This window comes from Euprymna scolopes, chromosome 26, assembly GCF_053919585.1.
Source record: "Euprymna scolopes isolate OS-2025 chromosome 26, ASM5391958v1, whole genome shotgun sequence".
Taxonomy (NCBI): domain Eukaryota; kingdom Metazoa; phylum Mollusca; class Cephalopoda; order Sepiida; family Sepiolidae; genus Euprymna; species Euprymna scolopes.
The window spans coordinates 17,606,467-17,628,278 of NC_136507.1; the positions used below are offsets into that span (position 1 = coordinate 17,606,467).

General features: G+C 32.5%; 1 protein-coding gene across 2 annotated transcripts in view; it reads right to left on the reverse strand.

Moving 5' to 3' along the window:
- The window catches only part of LOC145247938 (FERRY endosomal RAB5 effector complex subunit 3-like), an 807,792-nt gene that overhangs the window by 101,683 nt on the left and 684,297 nt on the right, over positions 1–21,812 (reverse strand). For both annotated transcript variants that reach the window (XM_080109577.1, XM_080109576.1), the window contains exon 4: positions 16,814–16,959. In XM_080109577.1, the coding sequence (XP_079965703.1) occupies positions 16,814–16,959 (146 nt within the window). The remainder of the gene's footprint in view (positions 1–16,813; positions 16,960–21,812) is intronic.

Consider the following 21,812-nt stretch of genomic DNA (forward strand, 5'->3'; position numbering starts at 1 on the left):
TCTTTTCTTATCAAAAGATATTACACGTTACTCTTCCTTCTTGACAACACTTAAAAAGTCTCTCTCTATCACCTTTCCATTTTAGCCGGACATGTATTTCTCTTTGTTCCAACCGCATACTAGGCACAGCTTGCCCATTCCCATCTTCGTTTTTCACATCCGTTTCCTTCGGTGCTGACTTTGTTTCTCCTTCCCCCGCCCCCATTTTAATTCTTGCGCATACTTTCTAATCTGCATATGCTTTTTTTTTTTTTTTGCTACTGCTGTTGCTGTTGATAATCTCTTCACAGCCAGCTATCCTTTGCTGCGGCTGATATTTTCCCACACGCTCATATGCACTATGTTGCAATTAAGTCCAACCTGCTTTTGAGTATATCTAAGAGTCAAGATAAATGGTATTTTGCAAATATGGAAGTACATCAGAGTTTTGTAAGGAGTGCTTTGTTTTTCATTTGTCTTTTAGAAGCATTGCCAAGGAAGTTCCAGAAGAGATGCTGTGTTTATATGGTATTAACATGCACGTCCAGTATATGTCACGGTAACAATCAATATTCTCCCTTACCTCTAAAATATTGAATCAGTAAAGAGATTAAGGACACTCGAAAGACAATGGATACCATCTATAAGGATAGTTGCGCATGTCATTATGAGGCAGGGGTAACGCAAGCTCCAACCCCATCTCTCCTGAATCAGCACTACTAGAGCCCAGTGATAAGAATTCTTGGATGACTGAGAACAATGTAGAGATTAGCAGAGAGCACATACAGCACCTGGAATTCCCAAATGGTCACCCATTTTTAGGACTGACAGACTCAACGTTGCTTACCTTTGATGACCTAACAGGAACTGGCATGTCAACGTGATTATGCCGTATATTAAGTATGTTATAGTTTATCTTTATTCTAATCTTTTCAGAATTCTGCTAGATTCAAGGACAAGAATTTACCTGATCTGGTGGAGTATCAAGCTAAATCCTTTTATTAAGAGAATGTGTTTTATTCCTCATATAAGCCAGTTTATAGCTGTGTCGAGGGGACCTTATTTGGTCTTGAAATACTATGTTACACCAAATATCTGGCTTTGCCTGGATCCTGAGTTTGCATCTGATATTTTCCAGCATCGTCCGTCACATATGCAACACATATCTATGAATATTTTCTTTGTGTTTACACATTAAATATGTGAGACGCCCGACTGTTATATAATACGTGAAAGGCTTAGTATTTGAATGGCATGAGAAATGCTACATTGTTAAACGTACATTTTGTAATTATATATCAAACAGTTTGTCCGATTCGTATGCAGTTCATATAATGGCGCCTCACATAGGTGAGGGGATCAATAGCCGGAAAATCCATTGAAAGGAACGCCCCAAACTGGTGTGTATTCTCTTTTGGTGACCCGGCAGTATCTGTAGATCAAAATGAAATAAAGCACAAATGAAAACAACCGATGAACACAATAACATAAATCTACAACGAAAACTGTTTCTTCCTAGCAATATCTTCTGTTTGTTGCTTGCTTCATATCGAGTTTCTGCTTTGGGAGCAAATACGATTATTCTAAATAGATTTTAAAATACATTTTTGCTTTCAAAATAACAGATGAAGGAACCCTTACTGGAGCTTACATTCAATTTCTATGTGAAATACATAGATATATGAGTGTTCAAGCATGATTCTGCTCTACTTCTCAAAGATTTAGTAGAGAAGTGAATGGCTCAAATTTTCTTCTTGCCAATTTACCAGTTAACTATGTTGTAGTATATCTTTATTGTGGCCTTTTCTGAATTTTGCTAGATTCTAGGGAAAGAATTTACTTGGTCTGGTGGAGTATCAAGCTAAATGCTTTTACTTGCGGTAACATCACTAAGAGAAGGTGCAGCATTCCTCGTAATTTATAGCTGTGTCAAGGGGATCTTATTTAGTCGATGTTACACCAAATATTTGGCTAAGGATTCTTTGTAGCTTGAAGTATCTTCATGTCAGATAGTCCTGAAGAACCCTTGTATGGAGAGACTGATTATATTAGAGGATAAGGTACAATAAGTAATTCTGCTCTCACTGTAGGTATATCAACACATCTAAGTAATAGATTTGTGCACCTAGGACTAAACCATATATGATGTATATACATTAGTATTGGAACAATTAGTTGGAATCGGAATCAGGAATTGGAAAAATCTGAACTTTTAGGGATATCGGAATTGGCATCGGAATCAGAAAAATTTGTGCCTATTTTCCGATATCAAAAACGATTCTTTTAATTGGCATTTTTTTTTTATTTTGTTTAAAGCAAATCTACTGCTGCTGATAGTAACAATAAAATAATGAATATTTATTGATTTTAAACTACTAGTAAAACTAAAATCGATAGATCGTCCTTCACAAATGTTTTTTTTTTATATTTAAGAAAATATCTGCACATTTAATGCGTTTTTACAGTAATCATGAAAATATGAAAACTTTATAGTTAAATATTTAGAGATTTATAAAGAATTGGACTCGAAATTGGTAATTGTATTGGAATCAGAAATGTAGTACAGAATCGATAATTGTATCGGAATCAGGAATAATATTGGAATCATCCTATCACTAATATACGTATGACATTCTATGTGGATACATGACATAATAATAACGAGCAAGACCCGCAGAAATTCAATGGAATGAGAAATATATTCAATCAACAAATATGTTTTGATAAAGTTGATTTTATTTTCTGAATTTTGTTGGATTCCAGGGCAAGAATTCATCTGGCTTGTGCCAGGATATTGCATCGTAGACTTGCATAGATGTGTATATAAAATTATATATGACGATCTCATTAATAACACACACACACACACACTTATGATAAGACTAATGGAAATAAAATTCTGACGAGACAGAGAGATGAAAAAGTAACAAACCAAGTTATATGTTCATCAACGTTTCGTCTGTATTGTATAATTTCTTCTGGATAAATAAATTGAAGAAAATAAAATACCAGTACAATTATTGGAAATATGTGGTGAAAAATATAACTTTGTTCTATTTCAGAACGAAAAAAGTCGTTGGAAATTATCAAAAAAATGTTGTAGTGTTGTGAAGAGAGTAACATTTTTTTTAACGCCATATAGCCGTTAATATATTTTAAAAAGATATGATGTAATTTATATTCTTTTTAGAATGAATATGGCTATTATAATTCAAATATGGATGTGCAACTGAAATGAAATGAGTGTATTTTTTGTTATGTGATTTATTGACTGATTATATGTATTACTTATAGGTATATATGTATGTGCATTTGTGTGTGTGTGTGTTTACTTCAGTGTAACGTTTCAGATATCAAGGGGCTAATATTTGATCTTTATATTAAATACATAGATATATGCATCCTAAGTACACACTGTATGCGTAACACGCAGAAATAAATCATTTATATACCAAAAAAATAAAAATAAATAATAATTCTTAACAATACTTAATATCTATCAAAACTCGTATCCTGGAAATTGATTTGACTTCCGGAAATAAAAAATAATCATAAAAATAAGACAGACAAAGGAAAGCCTCTCCAAACAGTTGTATACGTTTCTTTTTTTCCTTTTCTCCACTGAAGAAGAGATACTACTCTCGAAAATTAGGGACATCAAGACCTACCATCTTGTACAACACATTATGTTTGTAGATAAACGGAATAAAATTGAAAATTATTGGAAATTCCGCCTAATACTGCCATTATTCTTTTATATACTAACTCGTGTCCACAGTGTTTTCTTACAAACTGCATTGATGTAGCCTTCAAACACAACTCATTTCATACATGCATTTTTCATTAAAACTCTTTAAAACGTTCCTGTCTATACAAGTGAAAAACACAAATTTTTTCCTCTCTCCAGTTGACCAGTTAACTGTGTTATAGTATATCTTTATTGTGGTCTTTTCTGAATTTTGCTGGATTCGAGGACAAGAATTTACTTGGTTTGATGGAGTATCAAGCTAAATGCAGTTACTTGAGTTAACAACACTAAGAGAAGGGAGCAACATTCCTCATATGAACTAGTGTATATAGCTTTACCGAGGGGATCTTATTGTGGTTTTGAATGCTAGGCACACGTATGGAAGCAGTATTTTTTCATTTTCGTCTTTTTTTCAATTTTATCAGCAGATTATTATCGAATGGACACTACCAGATTATGAAAAAATTTTAAATGTCAATATTTAAATATTTGTATGGGTGCTCAGTTTCTAATGCAACGTTCTAGTAAATTGATCACTCATTTTATAACCACTTGACGTTTTTCGGCCAGATTTTGCGAATTTAGCCTTTTTTGAAAGCAGTTTAGCCTTCAAAAATTCCTGTTGGCCTCCTTCAGAATTTGGCTTCAAATTTGCCTCACGTGCATGTAGGAAATGTTAGGATTCAAGTTCTTATAATGGCTTCTTCTTCAAAAAGATAATAATGGCTACTTTTTCAAAAAAATTGAGATTGTATTTATTCAAAATCTCTTCTTTTTTTTTTAAAGATACAGCTTAACAATAAGCCCAATTGAAAGGATTAATTGCACAGAACAAGTTGTGTTTATCTGGGCATGCCATATCCATTCAAAAATAATCAGAAGCAAAAACTGCTTTGCTGGAGATGCTGTAAATGTAAAAAAAAAATAAAAAGACTTACCTTTAAAAAGTTGATTAGATTTTGTTTTCTTTTGCACAAAAATTGGATGCACACACGCGAAAGAAAACAAATATAGCGACCAGTGAAAACCTGTGCCTAAACCTAAACGTAGATTCCATGAACAAAGCTTCTTTCTTAGAAGTGCACGCCTGTGGAACTCTCTTCCGTTTGCCTGTTTCCCACCTGACTACAACTTGGATGTCTTCAAGTCCAACATAAACAAATTCCTGATAAACCGCCCCCTTAAGTAAGACACCTTATTAGATCTCCATTACTAGCGATTACTACAATATTGTCACATTGATTACTGTACACGCAATAACCCTTATCCCTGAGTGGCCACCAGGCCTTGATAAGTGGTGGCTTCCTTGTAAAAAAAAAAAAATAGAAAAATTTTTTTCTGGGCTTGACCTTTACTCCTTATTTGAAATGGGACACATACATGAAATCCATTGCGAAGATCGCTGGAAAAATGGTGAGAGCCTTCTATTGATCCAATAGATATCTCACTGCTGATGCAATTCTCTACCTATATAAACGCTAAGAATGGAGAACTGTTGTCACATCTGGGCAAGTGCTGCTAGAAAAACTTTATTCTGCCTTGATAGAGTTCAAAATAAACTTTGTTACCTGGTAGGGGATGCCCGTTTCTCTTCCCTGCAACCTTTTTCTCACAGAAGAGATGTTGCGAGCCTGTCTCTGCTTTATCGTTATTTTCATGGCGTGCTCATCTGAGCTCCAATCTATGGTCCCCTCCCTCGCAAAACTGCACGCCTGTGGAACTCTGTTCCGTCTGCCTGCTTCCCACTGGACTACAACTTGGATGTGTTCAAGTCCAACGTTAACAAATTCCTAATGAACCGCCCCCTTAAGTAAACACTTCATCAAATCTCCACACTAATGTAATGTACTTGCAATAACCCTTATCCCTGAGTGGCTTCCGGGCCTTGATAAGTGGTGATCACTGTGTAAAAAAAAAAAAAAACTTTCACGAGAAACACTTGTCTAGCTGAAAACACTATCAATAATTTCTCCCACTATCTGTGCCTAAACCTAAACGTAGATTTCATGAACAAAGTTTCTTTCTTAGAGCAGCACACCTATGGAACTGTCTTCCGTTTACCTGCTTTCCAGCTGAATACAATATGGCCGTCTTCAAGCCCAATGCAAACAAGTTCTTGATGAGCCGTTCCACTTAAGTTAACAAATTTACCGAATTTCCGCTACAAACGATTACTATGATTCTGATACTGTACACTCTTTAACCTTTATCCTCGAGTGGCCGCTGGACCTTGATAAGTGGTGATTCCTATGTAAAAAAAAAAGACCTTAACAGAACTACACTCTGCTGCTCTGTTTAAAAATTTGAAAAGATACAAGTAGTTCATCCCATTGCTTTTATATCCCCCCCCCCCACACACGAACACAACAAAAAAAAAACATACTTTAAGTAAGGTTTGTGTTTCTTTTTATTAAATTGAAAGTAATGGCGCCAATAAAAAAAATTTTTTTTAAATGTCGACGATAAGAATCAAAAGGATTTCTTAAAATAAATTTTTAAAGACGAGGGCGACATAGTTGTCTTCCTTACACTCGTTTACTCTGTTACAATGAAAACAGACCTTGGGAAATGAAACGAACAAAAAAAGTTTTTTTTTTTTAAATAATGATCCTGTGAAGATGAAAAAAATTTTAAAATATTTGAATGAAAGGCACGAAATTAGATTTATAGGACAATTATAGGAAAAGCTCAATTAATTTTTCACAAAGCTTCGATGTGGTTCTGAAGAAACAGTCGAAAATCAGAGGAGGGATAAAAACACAAAGAAATTAATTTTTTTTTTTTTTTTTTTTTTTTTGCTGAAAAAAAAACATTCATTTCTCGTGATGAAAAGAAAACAAAAAATCTAGTAAACATCCTTTTCCTTTTATGTCTTTGTTCTTTTTACCGCCTAAAAGTCGAGACGGCAGTTTTTTAATGCGAGATTCCCGGAGCCATGAGGAAATCTATATATCTATAAAAGTGAACGTGTCTGTGTGTCTGTCTGTGTACATTTCCCTACGCAATAACTTTGTCAATTTTTAGTTTACAGACTCGAAATTTGATATACAGGATACTGAGATTTGGGAAAATCTATGTGATCGGTTTTCGGCCAGACATTTGGCTGTTAAGGGGCCAAAGTTCAACGATTTGATCTTTGATAACTCTACCGAACTCCTCCGACAATTTGGGGTTTAAACACTTGAAATTTTAGATATAGATTCCTTGGACATGGATCTAAATTAATAACTTGATTTGAGCCCAAAACAATAAATGTTAAGGGTTCATAATAGGGATCAAAGTTAAAAAATTGACCTTTTTTTTTTTTTTTTGCTCAGCATAACCTCCAAACACTCGGGCAACGCCGGGCACCCATATTAGTTTTAAATAAAATGAGCAAGCAAGGAAGAGCTTGAATGTGGAAAGTCTTTACAGGCAATCTAGTTAAGGCAGTAAACCATGGTTTGTTTATAAAAAAAAATCAATCCGTTTTTTAGATTATTTAATAGCAAAACACAATACCTAATGGGAACAATTAATTATTATTAGTACAGGATGGAACGATAAATTTGTCGCCCTAAAGAAAATAACACTACAACTTTATTTTAAAACTTTTATTGAAAAAATCAATTCAGGTAACTTGATTATGTAGTAGAGTTGACATTTATTCAATGTATCCGCCTTCACCCTCATTCACCATCTCAATATGAGACCGAAACTGGGAGCATGCTTTTTCTACAAGGACTGGTGAGAGCTTGGCGAATACTTGCCGGATGGTAGCAATCAGGCTGGCTTTGGTATTGTGAAAGTTCATGCTGATGATGATCTCGACATATGGCGAAACGACATAGTCCAGTGGGTTTATGTCTGAGGAGGAGAGGGCCAGTGAGAGAAGGGTACAAAATCGTAGCACTCCTTCTGAAGCCAAGTTGAGATCTCTTTGGACTTGTGGGCCGGCGCCTAATCCTGCAGCCACATCCAGGGTCTGCCAGCAGCCACCTAATTGCACCAGGGGATCACCACACTCTTCAGCACATCCAGGTACACTTTGATGTTGACTTTCAAGCTGACTGAAGATGTGAGGTGGCATGATGTGATCCTCACTTGAAACAAAGACACTAACCGTGGCCGGGAACTTTGTTTTCATCACCCTGACCCACGTCCCTGTTATTCGTGGCAATCCAGCGATGCATTTTGAGAGTGCTGGCAATGATCTTGTTGTCATAACTCGGATTGGTAGCGAGCATGAGTTGTACAGCGGCACATCTCCGATCTCACTTGTTGAACATTGTGCCACTTTTAGACATGATAGACGGCTCCTATTGCTCTTGGGATTTGTACACAACTGACCAACTAGTAGATGGTCTGCAACAACAAAAAAAGAAAACCAGTCTTCATCAAGCAGAAATGGAATCATGTCATCTTTTCTAGGGCGACAATTTTATTGTTCCATCCTGCAGAAAGTGTTATCAATCCCTTAATTAAATCACCAAAGTTAAATAACGTTGAACCTGAGCAGTACTAAAATAGGTGACCATTTGGGAATTCCAGGTGCAGCATTGTTTCCAGTCATCTAGCATTTCTCCTTGCCACTGGACTCAAGCAGTGTCAATTCAGGGGATGTATTGTTGGAGATTGCGCAATCTTTGCCTCACAATTACACATGCAGCTATCCTTATAGGAGGAATCCATTATCTCTTGAGATTAAACGGAGACATCGATCAATCGATCGAATTATTCATAAGCAAAAAAGAACGAAAAGAAAATGCAAAATAAAAATCATTTGCTTTTCATTTCGTTTTTGACAAAAGAATCACATTTTGCCCAAACGAGGTGCTTAAATATCAACTAACGAATAAAGCATCAGCAGGAATAGTTGTCTTGTTGTGCATAAATTTGTCGTACAAAAATAATAAAACTGCAAATTGTGCAAATGTTTAAATAATATGGATGAGTTCACACTTTCTTTCTATAATTTTCTATCAATTTTTTTATATTTTCTAACAATTATTTTATATTTTCTATCAATTTTTTTAATATTTTCTATCAATTTTTTTATATTTTCTATCAATTTTTTTATATTTTCTAACAATTTTTTAATATTCTCTAACAATTTTTTAATATTCTCTAACAATTATTTTATATTTTCTAACAATTTTTTTATATTTTCTATCAATTTTTTTATATTTTCTGTCATTTTTTTTAAATATTTTCTAACAATTATTTTATATTTTCTATCAATTTTTTAATATTTTATCAATTTTTTAATATTTTCTATCAATTTTTTATTCATATGTTCTAACAATTATTTTTATATTTTCTATCAATTTTTTTACATTTTCTATCAATTTTTTTTACATTTTCTATCACTTTTTTATATTTTCTACCACTTTTTTATATGTTCTATCATTTTTTTTATATTTTCTATCATTTTTTTATATTTTCTAACATTTTTTTATATTTTCTATCATTTTTTTTTATATTTTCTAACATTTTTTTATATTTTCTATCAATTTTTTTACATTTTCTACCACTTTTTTACATTTTCTATAAATTTTTTTACATTTTCTATCACTTTTTTATATTCTCTAACAATTTTTTTACATTTTCTATCACTTTTTACATTTTCTATCTATTTTTTTTACATTTTCTATCAATTATTTTGCATTTTCTATCACTTTTGTTATATTTTCTATCACTTTTTTATATTTTCTATTCACTTTTTTATATTTTCTATCAATTTTTTTACATTTTCTATCACTTTTTATATTTTCTATCACTTTTTTATATGTTCTATCAATTTTTTACATTTTCTATCAATTTATTTTATATTTTATATTAATTTTTTTACATTTTCTATCATTTTTTTATATTTTCTACCAATTTTTTTACATTTTCTATCACTTTTTTACATTTTCTATCAATTTTTTTTTTTACATTTTCTATCAATTTTTTTTACATTTTCTATCAATTTTTTCTTTATATGTTCAAACAATAATTTTATATTTTCTATCAATTTTTTTTACATTTTCTATCAATTTTTTTTACATTTTCTATCAATCTTTTTTACATTTTCTATCAATTTTTTTACATTTTCTATCAATTTTTTTAACATTTTCTATCAATTTTTCTTACATTTTCTATCAATTGTTTTATATTTTCTACCATTTTTTTTACTTTTTCTATGAATTTTTTATATTTTCTATCAATTTTTTAACATTTTCTATCACTATTTTTACATTTTCTATAACTTTTTTATATTTTCTATCAATCTTTTTAAATTTTCTATCACTTTTTTTATATTTTCTATGAATTTTTTTACATTTTCTATCACTTTTGTTATATTTTCTATTCACTTTTTTATATTTTCCATCAATTTTTTATATTTTCTATCAATTTTTTATATTTTCTATCAATTTTTTACATTTTCTATCATTTTTTTACATTTTCTATCATTTTTGTACATTTCTATCACTTTTTTATATTTTCTATCACTTTTTTATATTTTCTATCAATTTTTTATTACATTTTTTATCAATTTATTTTATATTTTCTATTATTTTTTTTACATTTTCTATCACTTTTCTATATTTTCTATCACTTTTTTACATTTTCTATCACTTTTTTTACATTTTCTATCAATTTTTTCTTTATATGTTCTAACAATTATTTTATATTTTCTATCAATTTTTTTTACATTTTCTACCTATTTTTTTTTACATTTTCTATCAATATTTTATATCAATTTTTTATATTTTCTATCACTTTTTATATTTTTATCAATTTTTTTTATATTTTCTATCACTTTTTTATATTTTCTATCAATATTTTTAAATTTTCTATCAATTTTTTTATATTTACTATCAATTTTTTAATATTTTCTATCAATTTTTTTTACAATTTATATCACTTTTTTATTTTCTATCAATTTTTTTACATTTTCTATCCTTTTTTTAATATTTTCTATCAATTTTAAAAAATATTTTCTATCAATTTTTTAAATATTTTCTATCTATTTTCTTTAAATATTTTCTATCAATTTTTTTTATATTTTCTATCAATTTTTTTGTATTTTCTATCAATTTTTTAATATTTTCTATCAATTTTATTTCATATTTTTAACATTTTTCTGTTGATCAGAAGTCATTCTACGAGTACTCATACTGTATAAGTAAAGAGAGCAAACAAAGCAGAAGTGTCTGTCCTTTTAACTCTTATTGAAATAATAGGGTAGACAGGACAGGGTAACTACTCTTAGAGAAGGAAAACTCCAAAATAACGTCAGTCCTTTCTGAATTTTTGAGATGAGGATTGGTTATTCATATTATTTGGATTCTTCAGACTACTGTTCTTATCTTGAGTGTCATTTTCATAAAGTTTTGAAAAATGTAACCTCTAACCTTCTTCAGGTGTGTCTTGTCAAACTCGGGAAACTGAACAGAATTTTAAATGGAACTCTTTATTTATTTCATAAGGGTAGCATGCTCTTGTTCCGTCAGCCATAATTGGATAGAAGTCCTAAGTAATTTGCAATTGTATTTTTCGGTTCCTCACACTGAGAATTGAACCGTCAACCTTCAAGAGAATATCCCTTTTAACCCTGATTTTCCAAGTACTGTAACAACTGTGGAGTAAATTTATTGATCAATGCCTTCAGTGCGCTGCCTGGAGAATGGCAACAGGGCTGCTCGGGCAATTTTTAGTAGGCTAAAGTGTTTCTCCTTTAAGAGCACTGGCTTCACTTTCCCCACCTTCCAATCTTATCATATCTTTCTGCGGTGGGAAGAAAGTAGATACCGGTAATGATTTGTGGCAGCTATGGTCTCAGTATCATAACGTGTACTTCTGTTACATACTAATAAACTTTTTTGTTAATTATATCGCTACGTTTGTTTTGATTATTATCTGCAAAGCTACAACATATTCAGATGTCGTATTATTTTGATTTGTAGAACTACTGTTCTTATCTTGATTTTTATTTATTTATTTTTTAAATTATCACCCCAAACAAGGCACAGTGCCACTTTAAAGTAGGGGGCTACTATCGGGGACATAAGTTGCAGGGATATCATGAAGAGAGATGAGTAGCAAGATGTCTGTTCACATTACACTTGAACTTCTGCATGTCAGTACAGTTGGGAAAGCAGAATTCCGGAAGGGAGTTCCAAAGTCTAGCAGTTCTGGGGAAGAAACTATTGGAGTAGAAGGCTTTCTTACACCTAGGGATTTCTACAGTGAAGGGGTGGGACTTAGCTACTTGTCGGGTTTATCGGGAGTACTCACATCGAGAGGGTACAAGTGCTTGTAGTTCATCAGAGTATTCACCATTAAAGTACTTGTAGAACAGGCAAAGGGATGCAACATTTCGTTGATGGGACAGAGGCTGAAGCCTAGATAACCCTCGACCTTCTTCAGTTGTATTTTGTCAAACTCAGGAATGTTTCTGTCAAACTCGGGAGTTTGTATGGAATTTCGAACGGAATCTTTTAATTAATCCACGGGAAGAGCATAGTGTCTTTCCATCAGGCATGACTGGGCAAAAGTTCTAAGTAATTCACAATTGTATTTTGAGTGTTACCCGCACTGAGGATTGAACCTTCAACCTCAAATCTCAAAAATCCAGATACATAATATTCAGATTTCACAACCTTGAGTTTCTTGCTCTAACCACCAAGCTTGGTTGCTTGCTCGCCCGACGAGACTACTTAAAGATATCACCATAGAGGGCCTCAGATATTTACAAGTGACAGATAGCTTTTCTCAATTCTTAGAAAAATCATGGCTTACTGCCCTTCCCCGCTTTTCCCTTCCAGTGCACAGACTGAACAATCAATAATGATTATTTCGTATCATATGCCTCAATTCCCAGTCCGAAATCGCGTCCTATCATTCTCCAAACTATTGTTTTCCGACATCTCTAAAAATAACTGGTTAATCCATAATAGACTTCGTTGTCTTCAGACAGAAGATAAGTAGTCTGGATTTGCCCCCTCCCCTTCTCCAATCTATCCCCCCCCCACACTCTCCGACAATATTAATAAAAAAAAAATACTTAAGCCATCCCATTCAAACAATACTGACTTCCTTCTGGAAAAAAATAAAATAAATCATACCTTTCTGACAAAAATATCATCCATGCAAGATGGGTTTCCAAATATTATGTAATGTGAGAGTTTTGGTCATAGATTTACAAGTAACCCCTAGCCTACTAACACCCTCCTTCAGCTATACAGTGTTTTCACAGATCGATGAAACTTAACTAGGGGAAGGAAGGCCAAAGGAAACTGGTTAGGAAGTGATAAGGATGGACTTGAGAGAAAGAAGGATAAATAAAAACCTAGCCAGAGATATCTTAGTTTGGATGTCCTTTTATAAAAGTTGTCCAACACATGGCAGCGTGTAAAACAGACGTTAAATTGATGATGATGACGAAGAAGAAGAAGAAGAAGAAGAAGAAGAAGAGAATGGATGAGCATGCTAGTAGCTGTAGAACGGTTGAGGTGGCAGGTCCAGTTCACAGGGAAGGACCAAGTAAAACAATGGAGGAAGCAATAACAGTGCACTTGAGAGAAAGAGGGATAAATTAAGACCCGGGCAGAGATAGATTAGTTTTGACATCTATTTATAAAATCCGTCCAACACATGCCAGCATGTCAAACGGGTGTTAAATTGATGATGATGATGATGATGATGATGATGATGATGATGATGATGATGATGATGATGAAGGAATGGATGCGGATGCTTGGATTAGTAGATGTAGAACAGTTGAGGTGGCAGGTCCATTTTAATGAGGAACGTAAAAAAAAAAAAAAACATGGGAGGGATTAACAAGAATGAACTTGATAAAAGAAAGGATAAATAAAGACTTAGCCAGAGATCGGTTAGTTTGGAATTTCTAAAGCTGTTTAATACATACCAGTTTCTAAATATCATATATTATGAATTTTGCAATAGATTCCCCCCCCCCGTATCCTCTTCCGACTATATAGTGTTTATACGGATAGACAAAAGTTAATAGGTGTTATATATATATATATATATATATATATATATATATATATATATATATATATATATATATATATATGATTATTAAAACTGGATAAAATCCGACTATATGAAATTAAGATGGAGGACCATTCCTCTTTATTCATTTATTCATTATATATTATTTTAATGTCGCTACACAATTAAAATCATGTTTCGGTCCAATTGGTTATAAAAATAATCAATCGACTCTCGTCAGGCGACAGAAGAGTTTTTATTTTCCTTTCACAAAGTCATGTTCTCAAATGAAGACAAAAAATCAAACGTACAAAATATTGGAAGCTGGGAGAGTCAAGTGTTTAAACCATGAAAGCAGACAAAGAGGAAGGAGGAAGAGAAGAAGGGGGGAAGTGGGTCAGTAGACGTCACGTGATTTTTCATCAGATTAAAAAGTCAGCAACATCTAGACAAAACACAATTGAGGTCAATTTTGGCAAATTAATCTTTTTCTTTTTTTTTAAACGTCTGAGTATATTAAGAAGTTCGTTTTAATAATTTTTAAATAGAAAATATAGGCTTTTCATATCAAGGTATATAGATTGGAAAGAATACAACTACTGATTATCAATTAGATGGTTGTGGGTTCGATTTCTGGTTTGGAATGGGTGTTAGTCAAGCTGCACTAAAGAGTTATGATACAGTAAAGCAGCCTGTCTGCAGATTATATATATATATATATATATATATATATATATATATATATATATATATATATATAAAGATGAAACACTAGTGTCTGAAGGTATTTAATTATTATTATAGTAAATAATTATGTAAATAATTATATCTATATATATATATATATATATATATATATATATATATATATATATATATATATAAGAAATTCGTTTCTTATCGTTGAACACTTCCAGTTGAATTAAGTCCGTCAATTTAGCTCTTATGCATAGATCATCATATAATGATTAGATCACTCTGACTGCCGTAAAAAAATAGTTAACAATAAAATGTTTAATTTCAACGTTATTTCACGCGTTTACTGGTAGCCGATTGGATACGGTCTTTGCTAATCAAGCCAGAGATGGCTTGTGTTGCCGGGTTCGAATCTATCAACTGGTGTTAATCGTGACACCCTGCACTGAAGATTCCCGAAAGGATGAAACACTAGTGTCTATTTAATGATTATATATATATATATATATATATATATATATATATATATATATATATATATATAGTAATTTATAAAACATATATGGCGATTAAGCTACACTGAATATTCTGCGTTTCATCCACCTATAGAATTCGTCAGGCTTATGCGCCTAACGAATCCTATAGTTGGATGAAACGCAGAATATTCAGTGTAGCTTAATCGCCATATATATTTTATAAATTACTAACTAGCTCTATTGAGCACTTTTGAAGTAAATACTTAAAGTTTACGCATAAATCTATACTTTCGTATATTAAATTTATGCGAATAAATGAAGTAGTTATATATATATATATATATATATATATATATATATATATATATATATATATATATATATATATATATGTCATTAAATTAACGGTAGCATTTGATGATAATTTTGACGTAAGATTAAAAGATATCAAAATTCACAAGAATGTTTTAAATTGTCTGGAAACTCGTATTTCCTATAGAAGTCAAATACCGAGATTTTATTGCTAACTCAACCTCTACATTCTTGACTAATCTAGGTTTTTCTCTATCAGACAAGTCGAAATACATTTTTTTTTTTAAATGCAAAGCAAAGTTCTATCTGCATTGCAAAGTCATTTAGCATCATAAGATACTGCTGGGACACTCTGAAGTTCAGCTACGAAACCATACCTGAACCCAGAGTCATCATTTGATGAAGGCTTGAAACAATAAGATTGGAAAATGAAAACACGAAAACTATATATTGGTGAATATAGAATTGTTCATTTATTTAATAAAGGTATACAAACATTTATATTTCGAAGCCTAATGTTAATTTGTTGAGCTTTATGTTATCCCAATGTCTCTTCCTATAGAATTAAATTTACTCTATTCTCCTAACTCTCTAAGCTATATATATATATATATATATATATATATATATATATATATATATATATATAGAGAGAGAGAGAGAGAGAGAGAGAGATTTCATAAAAACAAGACAAAAAAAAAATAGCAACATATTGTGTATTTTTTAGAACGTTACACCTTGTTTCAACACCATTCAGACAATAACAAACTTTATGTTATTCAACAATATTCGAGAACGGCATCTCATCAGACGGTAAAACAAACACTGATTAATACATAACTGAACAGATTTCGATTTGTTATTTACGATACCAAGGAGCTGAGCCTACATCCCCTCTCCTCATGTTCATTTTGTTTAATCATTTTCTGATTGCTCTGGAATTTATGAGTCGCCCTATTTTCGTATTTCTATTTTTTAGAGTTTTATTTTAACTAATTGTCTATCTCTGTATTACCGAAGTCCTCTGTGTGTTTCTAACCTAATTTTTTAAAAAATTTTAATATTTATTTTATTTATTTATTTTCAAATTACTGGACTACACCTTCAAATCCTCAATTAAATTTATGTCTCGACTATATTCTATTCAATCTCATTAACTCTAGAATTTCGAAATCAGTAATAAATAGTGATATTTACAACTAGAAATAAAAAGAAATAGGTTTAAGGCTCCCAAAATTTGTACCAGACCAGTCCATTCCAGAAGGAACCATGGTGCAGTGATTAGAGTACTTAGAAAAATCAGTTGTAAAATTAATATTCTTTTGAAGGTTCAATTCTCAATGTGGGCAACCGAAAAATACAATGGCTGATAGAACAAGAGCATGCTACCCTCATAAAGTAAAGGGTTCCATTTCGTTCGAAATTACATCCAAATTCCCAGGCTCAACAAGATACACCTGAAGAAGGTTGGAGATTACATCGACCGAAATGTTGTAAAAATGACACTCAAGATGAGAACAGTAGTCAGATGAATCCAAATAATACGAATAACCAATCCTCATCTCAAAAATTCAGAAACGTAATACTATGTCCACATCCAAAAAAAAAATCTTACCTGAGTAAAAGCCTTTGTCCACTTGTCAACTAGTTGGTCAACTGATACTTGACCACTTCGCACACGGTCAACTGCGGATTGTCCATCCGAATCAAATAACAGTTTGGTCTGTTCCTGAATAAAGCTGTCCAAAGATTTCTTCAAATCTGAAAAAATCAGAACAAATAAGTAAAATTCAAACATTGATTCAATTAAGAATTTTAACTGTATCGTTTGGCCATTTCTCATGTATATCCTTATATATTTTATCTGGTAAAAATTTACTTTCACCATGACTAATGTTTGTGCAAAATTAAAAAAAAAAATCCAAGGCGTGGTTATTGAGAAAAGGACAAACAAATGAATAGACAAATGGATGAACAGGAGCGAATTACCAGGTTCAACACCTCCTTTGTCGGGAGACCAAAAATAAAATAAATAAAAGGTACTTGCATTTTAGACTTGGAGTGAAAATGCGAGAGTTATTCCAAAAGTAAAGCCTTCTATTTTTTAAACTCAAAATGTTTAAGATCTACGAAGACAGGAGTGGTACCATTAAAACAAGCTTTGTTTTGTGCGTCAAAATTTATTTTTCGACATAGTCACCACCATTCTCAATCTACTTTCACCAGGAATTCAATTATGCCTCTCTGCTTCTGACGCACGTCATGACATGGTTGCTTTCTTAAAATCTCAGACTGTCAATATCTGCAACAGAGAGATGAAACTCTCACGTCGTGAATGCATAAGTTCAATCATCATGACAATGCAATTTACTATTTCTCTGATCCATTCAGGTGGAATAATAAAATAGGAGGCATAAGCACCATGTCTAGGCAAGCTTCGGGAACTGACCTTCACTCCTGATCTGAAATGGAACACATGAAAAAATGGTTGGATCATTCTAGCGTTCCAGTAGGTATTTTACTGCTGATGCAATTCTCTATCTGTATTAGAGCCAAGTATGCCCTAAAATGGAGTACTGTTGCCTCATCTGGACAGGAGTTGCTCGGCACGCCCTATCCTGCCTTGGTAGAGTTCAAAACTGGCTTCAAAACTTCGCAGGTGATGCCCTTTTCCCTTCCATGCAACCTCTTCCCCATAGAAGAGACGTTGCGAGCCTGTCTCTGCTCTATCATTATTTCCATGTCAAGCGCTCGACTAAAATCCAATCTGTGGTACTTTCTTTCCAAACTTTCACAAAAAAACACTTTACTAGCTACAACCACTATATACGATTTCCCCCACTCTGTATCTGTGCCTAAATTTAACCGCAGATTCCATGAACAAAGATTCTTTCCCAGAACTACCAGCCTGTTGAACACTGTTCCACTTCCCGTTTCATGGTAGCCTTCAAATCTAATGTAAACAAGTTCTTGTTGAACCGTCCCCATAAATGATCGAATTCTATCCAATTTACATCATTAATGATTACTACACTATTATCTTACATTCATTAACCCTTATCCTCGAGTGGCCTTTTGGCCATAAGTGGTGACTCCCAAGTAAAAAAACAGAAAAGAAAATTAATGAAACGTTTTGAAAATAAATGCATTATAGTTAACAGTCGAATCCATTATGTAAAAAGCAAATGTATGTATGTCCAGCTAAAACTTGAAAAATGCACAACAAACACCCACAAAGTTGATCATTTTTTTTTTAATCGTATAATATCTAAAATTATAGGAAAAAAATGTATAATATCTAAAATCATAGGAAAAAAAATGTATAATATCTAAAATTATAGGAAAAAAAGATTTGGTGGTCAAATAGTCATTTATATCATTTTCATGTTATCCAGACGCACATATATATTTTAACATTATTACATAAAGGGAAGTAACTCTTTATTTTATTTATTTTATTTTTTTTTTTTTTTCACAGAATTATTTCTTAAGACTTACTCGAATTGTACGAGGAGAGGAGAGAAGGCGGGAAGAAAGAGGGATACTAATTATGTTAAACTTTTACTCCGGGCAATGCCCAGTAGCCTTTCTAGTTATACATAAATGAATAAAAAAAATAAAATGAAATTCAGATGGGTTATATCATACTGTTATTTAATGTCGATTTAAGAGCAAAAAAGAACAAACTTATATTCAAGTAGGCATAAGAAAATCCAGTCATCAAAGCTGCCAAATAAAAACCATACAATATCGAGGCGAAAATTCATGTAAAAATAACTTTCAGAAATGTCCAGGAAAGCACCAAAGTCATAAATGATGAAATGGAGAAGGTGTGCGTGTGTGTGCGGGGGGGGGGGGTATGCAGGCCAGAACTTGATTCGCAGAAACATTAAAAGTCGAATGTACAGAAAAAAAAAAAAAAAAATCGGATTCACAGCAAAAAAACTCCTGAATAAACCCTTTAAAAGTCTATTGCTAATTTTAAAATAACAATTTATGGTTTGAATATTGAGCTTCATTTTGCTTTGGAGATTGATTCTCATAAGAACTGATCTAAACTATGTTAAAGAATGGTTTTATTAATATATGTTTATTCTTTATACCTAGACACTATCGTTTTATGCTTTCGCAATTATCAGTGTAAGAAGTGAGAAATCCTACTGTTCTGGACATTCAAAGCCAGCCATAAAGCCGCCTTTGACTCAATTTGTTAAGCCTTTACTCCCCAGGCCACTAATATATATATATATATATATATATATATATATATATATATATATATTTATATATGTTTATTTATATATATATATATATATATATATATATATATATATATATATATATATATATATATATATTTATATATGTTTATTTGTTTTTGTTAGCGATGCTTTCTTGAATTAATTCAAGTATTTATACGAAAGTGCATTTTTACCTAAATGCTTGTTGGGAATAATTTTCCCATTGACCAATCTGATACTCCCTTTAATGGGGAGCGGCATATGTATTGTTTTTAAAATATAATTAGCCACTGATACGTGTTTCGTCGTCCACGACTCATCAGAGTGGCTGAATCTAGCGATAGTGATTATATATATATGTATATATATATATATATATATATGACTACTTCATTTAATCACATAAATTAATATATGAAAGTATATTTTTATGTGTAAGTTTTCAGTATTTACTTCAACGGTGCTCAATACATAGGTAGAGCTAGATAGTAAGCTTTAAAAATATATATGGCAATTAAGCTACACAGAATATGCCGCGTGCTTAATTGCCATAAGCCTGATGAATTCTCACGAAAATGAAATGCAGAATATTCTGTGTAGCTTAATTGCCATATGTGACATTCCTCTTAAGCTATTATTTTGGTGTAATTAAAAATAATAGGTATCTATATTATTATTATTATTAGCAAATCCTGGGTGGTATCATTATGAGCGAACATATACTACACTACCTTCATCAAAGGAAGGTGTATCATGACTAGGGCTAGGATAACAGCATATTCTTTTCATTGCTTTGACTCTCGAGTGTGTATCCGTTGATATCTTATATGCTTTTATATTGAGCGATGTGGTTCTCGGTTGTCTAACTGTGTCGGATATACACTCAAGAGTCAAAACAACGAAAAGAATATGCTGTTTTCATATCCCTAATTATGACCAACGAACATATTACATTACTAAATGAGGAGGTAATGCCTGGGAGGATAGTATACTACCCTCTAAAGGGAGGAGGTAATGCCTAGTAGGAATAGAACAGATACTACACCCCCCCTTGCCTTAAATTGAGCATCAGAAGATGGTACATTAATCTGAAATAGTATAGTAAAGTGAATGTAATTTGTTCCACAGATGAGAAGTTCTTGGAAAGAAACTCTGTTCATGGAAATTCTGTCTAATGCTAAGCACACGGTGTGAGAAAAGAATTTTTTTGTTTGTTTTTATTTTTGTTTTGTTTGTTGGGAGTAAGACACATTCTTGCTGTGGATCTCTTACAAAGTGGAACCAGAGACTGGAGCTCAGTCGAGACGATAGATTCAATCCCTCCCTTTCTGTTGCAGAGGAGCGACCCTATTTTCTTGACGTCCAAAGCATGTGCTTATTTTTTTGTTTCGTTGGGGTTTTTTTACAGCATGTCAACCCCTTTCAGATTATTTAATGCTGCATCCAGTAATTTTGGAAATAGTTTTTTTTTACTTCAAGTTCTTTATATCTTCAAATATTTATTCATGGAGTTTGGTTTGGTTTTGTAGAAGAAAATTGTTTGTTTTTTGCTTTTTTACTTTGCAGAACATGATTGAGTTTTGCAAAGAGAAAGTAAAAAACAAAAGCATCAATGTTTGGTGCTTCTTGGGTCCAGAAGCCAGTAGCACCAGATGCCCAAACAGATATTATCAATCTGGGCCAAAGTGGACCTGTGAGCAATTGTAACTGAGGGGCAAGTCCACAGCTTCTAAACGAAGCCTCACCATTTTTAAGGTCATACCCAAGACAGGTTATTTTTCTGTTTAATCCAAGCTTGGACAAAAAGATACATAATTCATTTTATTGTGATAGATGAAGAATCTGGGAATCATACGAGGGGTGGGTAATAAATAATGCCCCTGACCCACTTCCAGTTGTCTGATCTAGCTGAAATTTTGCATGTGCAGTGATTTATATATCTACGGGTTATGTGGCAAATTACAGCTCTGAACTAATTGTGGTTTCTGTTTTACAGGTGTTTGAACTGAGTCAGGTGTGAAATAGAGCCTGTTGAATGTCGAGCAGTGATCCGGTTTTTCTATTTGAAAGGATGCACACCACAGGAGACTTTTGATGAAATGAAAGAAACTTATGGTGATAATGCCCCATCATATAACCTTGTAAAACGCTGGCATCGTGAATTTAAACATGGCCGGAAGTCTGTGGAAACAATTCTCAGACCTAGTCGCCCCCCCTCTGCCATTGATGAGGCATCTGTCCATCAAGTTGAGGCTGCCATTTTGGAAGAGCGGTGCATTACTATTCGCCAAATAGCCCAAGATGTCAAGATTAGTACAGGGTCTGTGGAAACTATCATTCATGACCATTTGCATATGCATAAGGTGTCTGCCA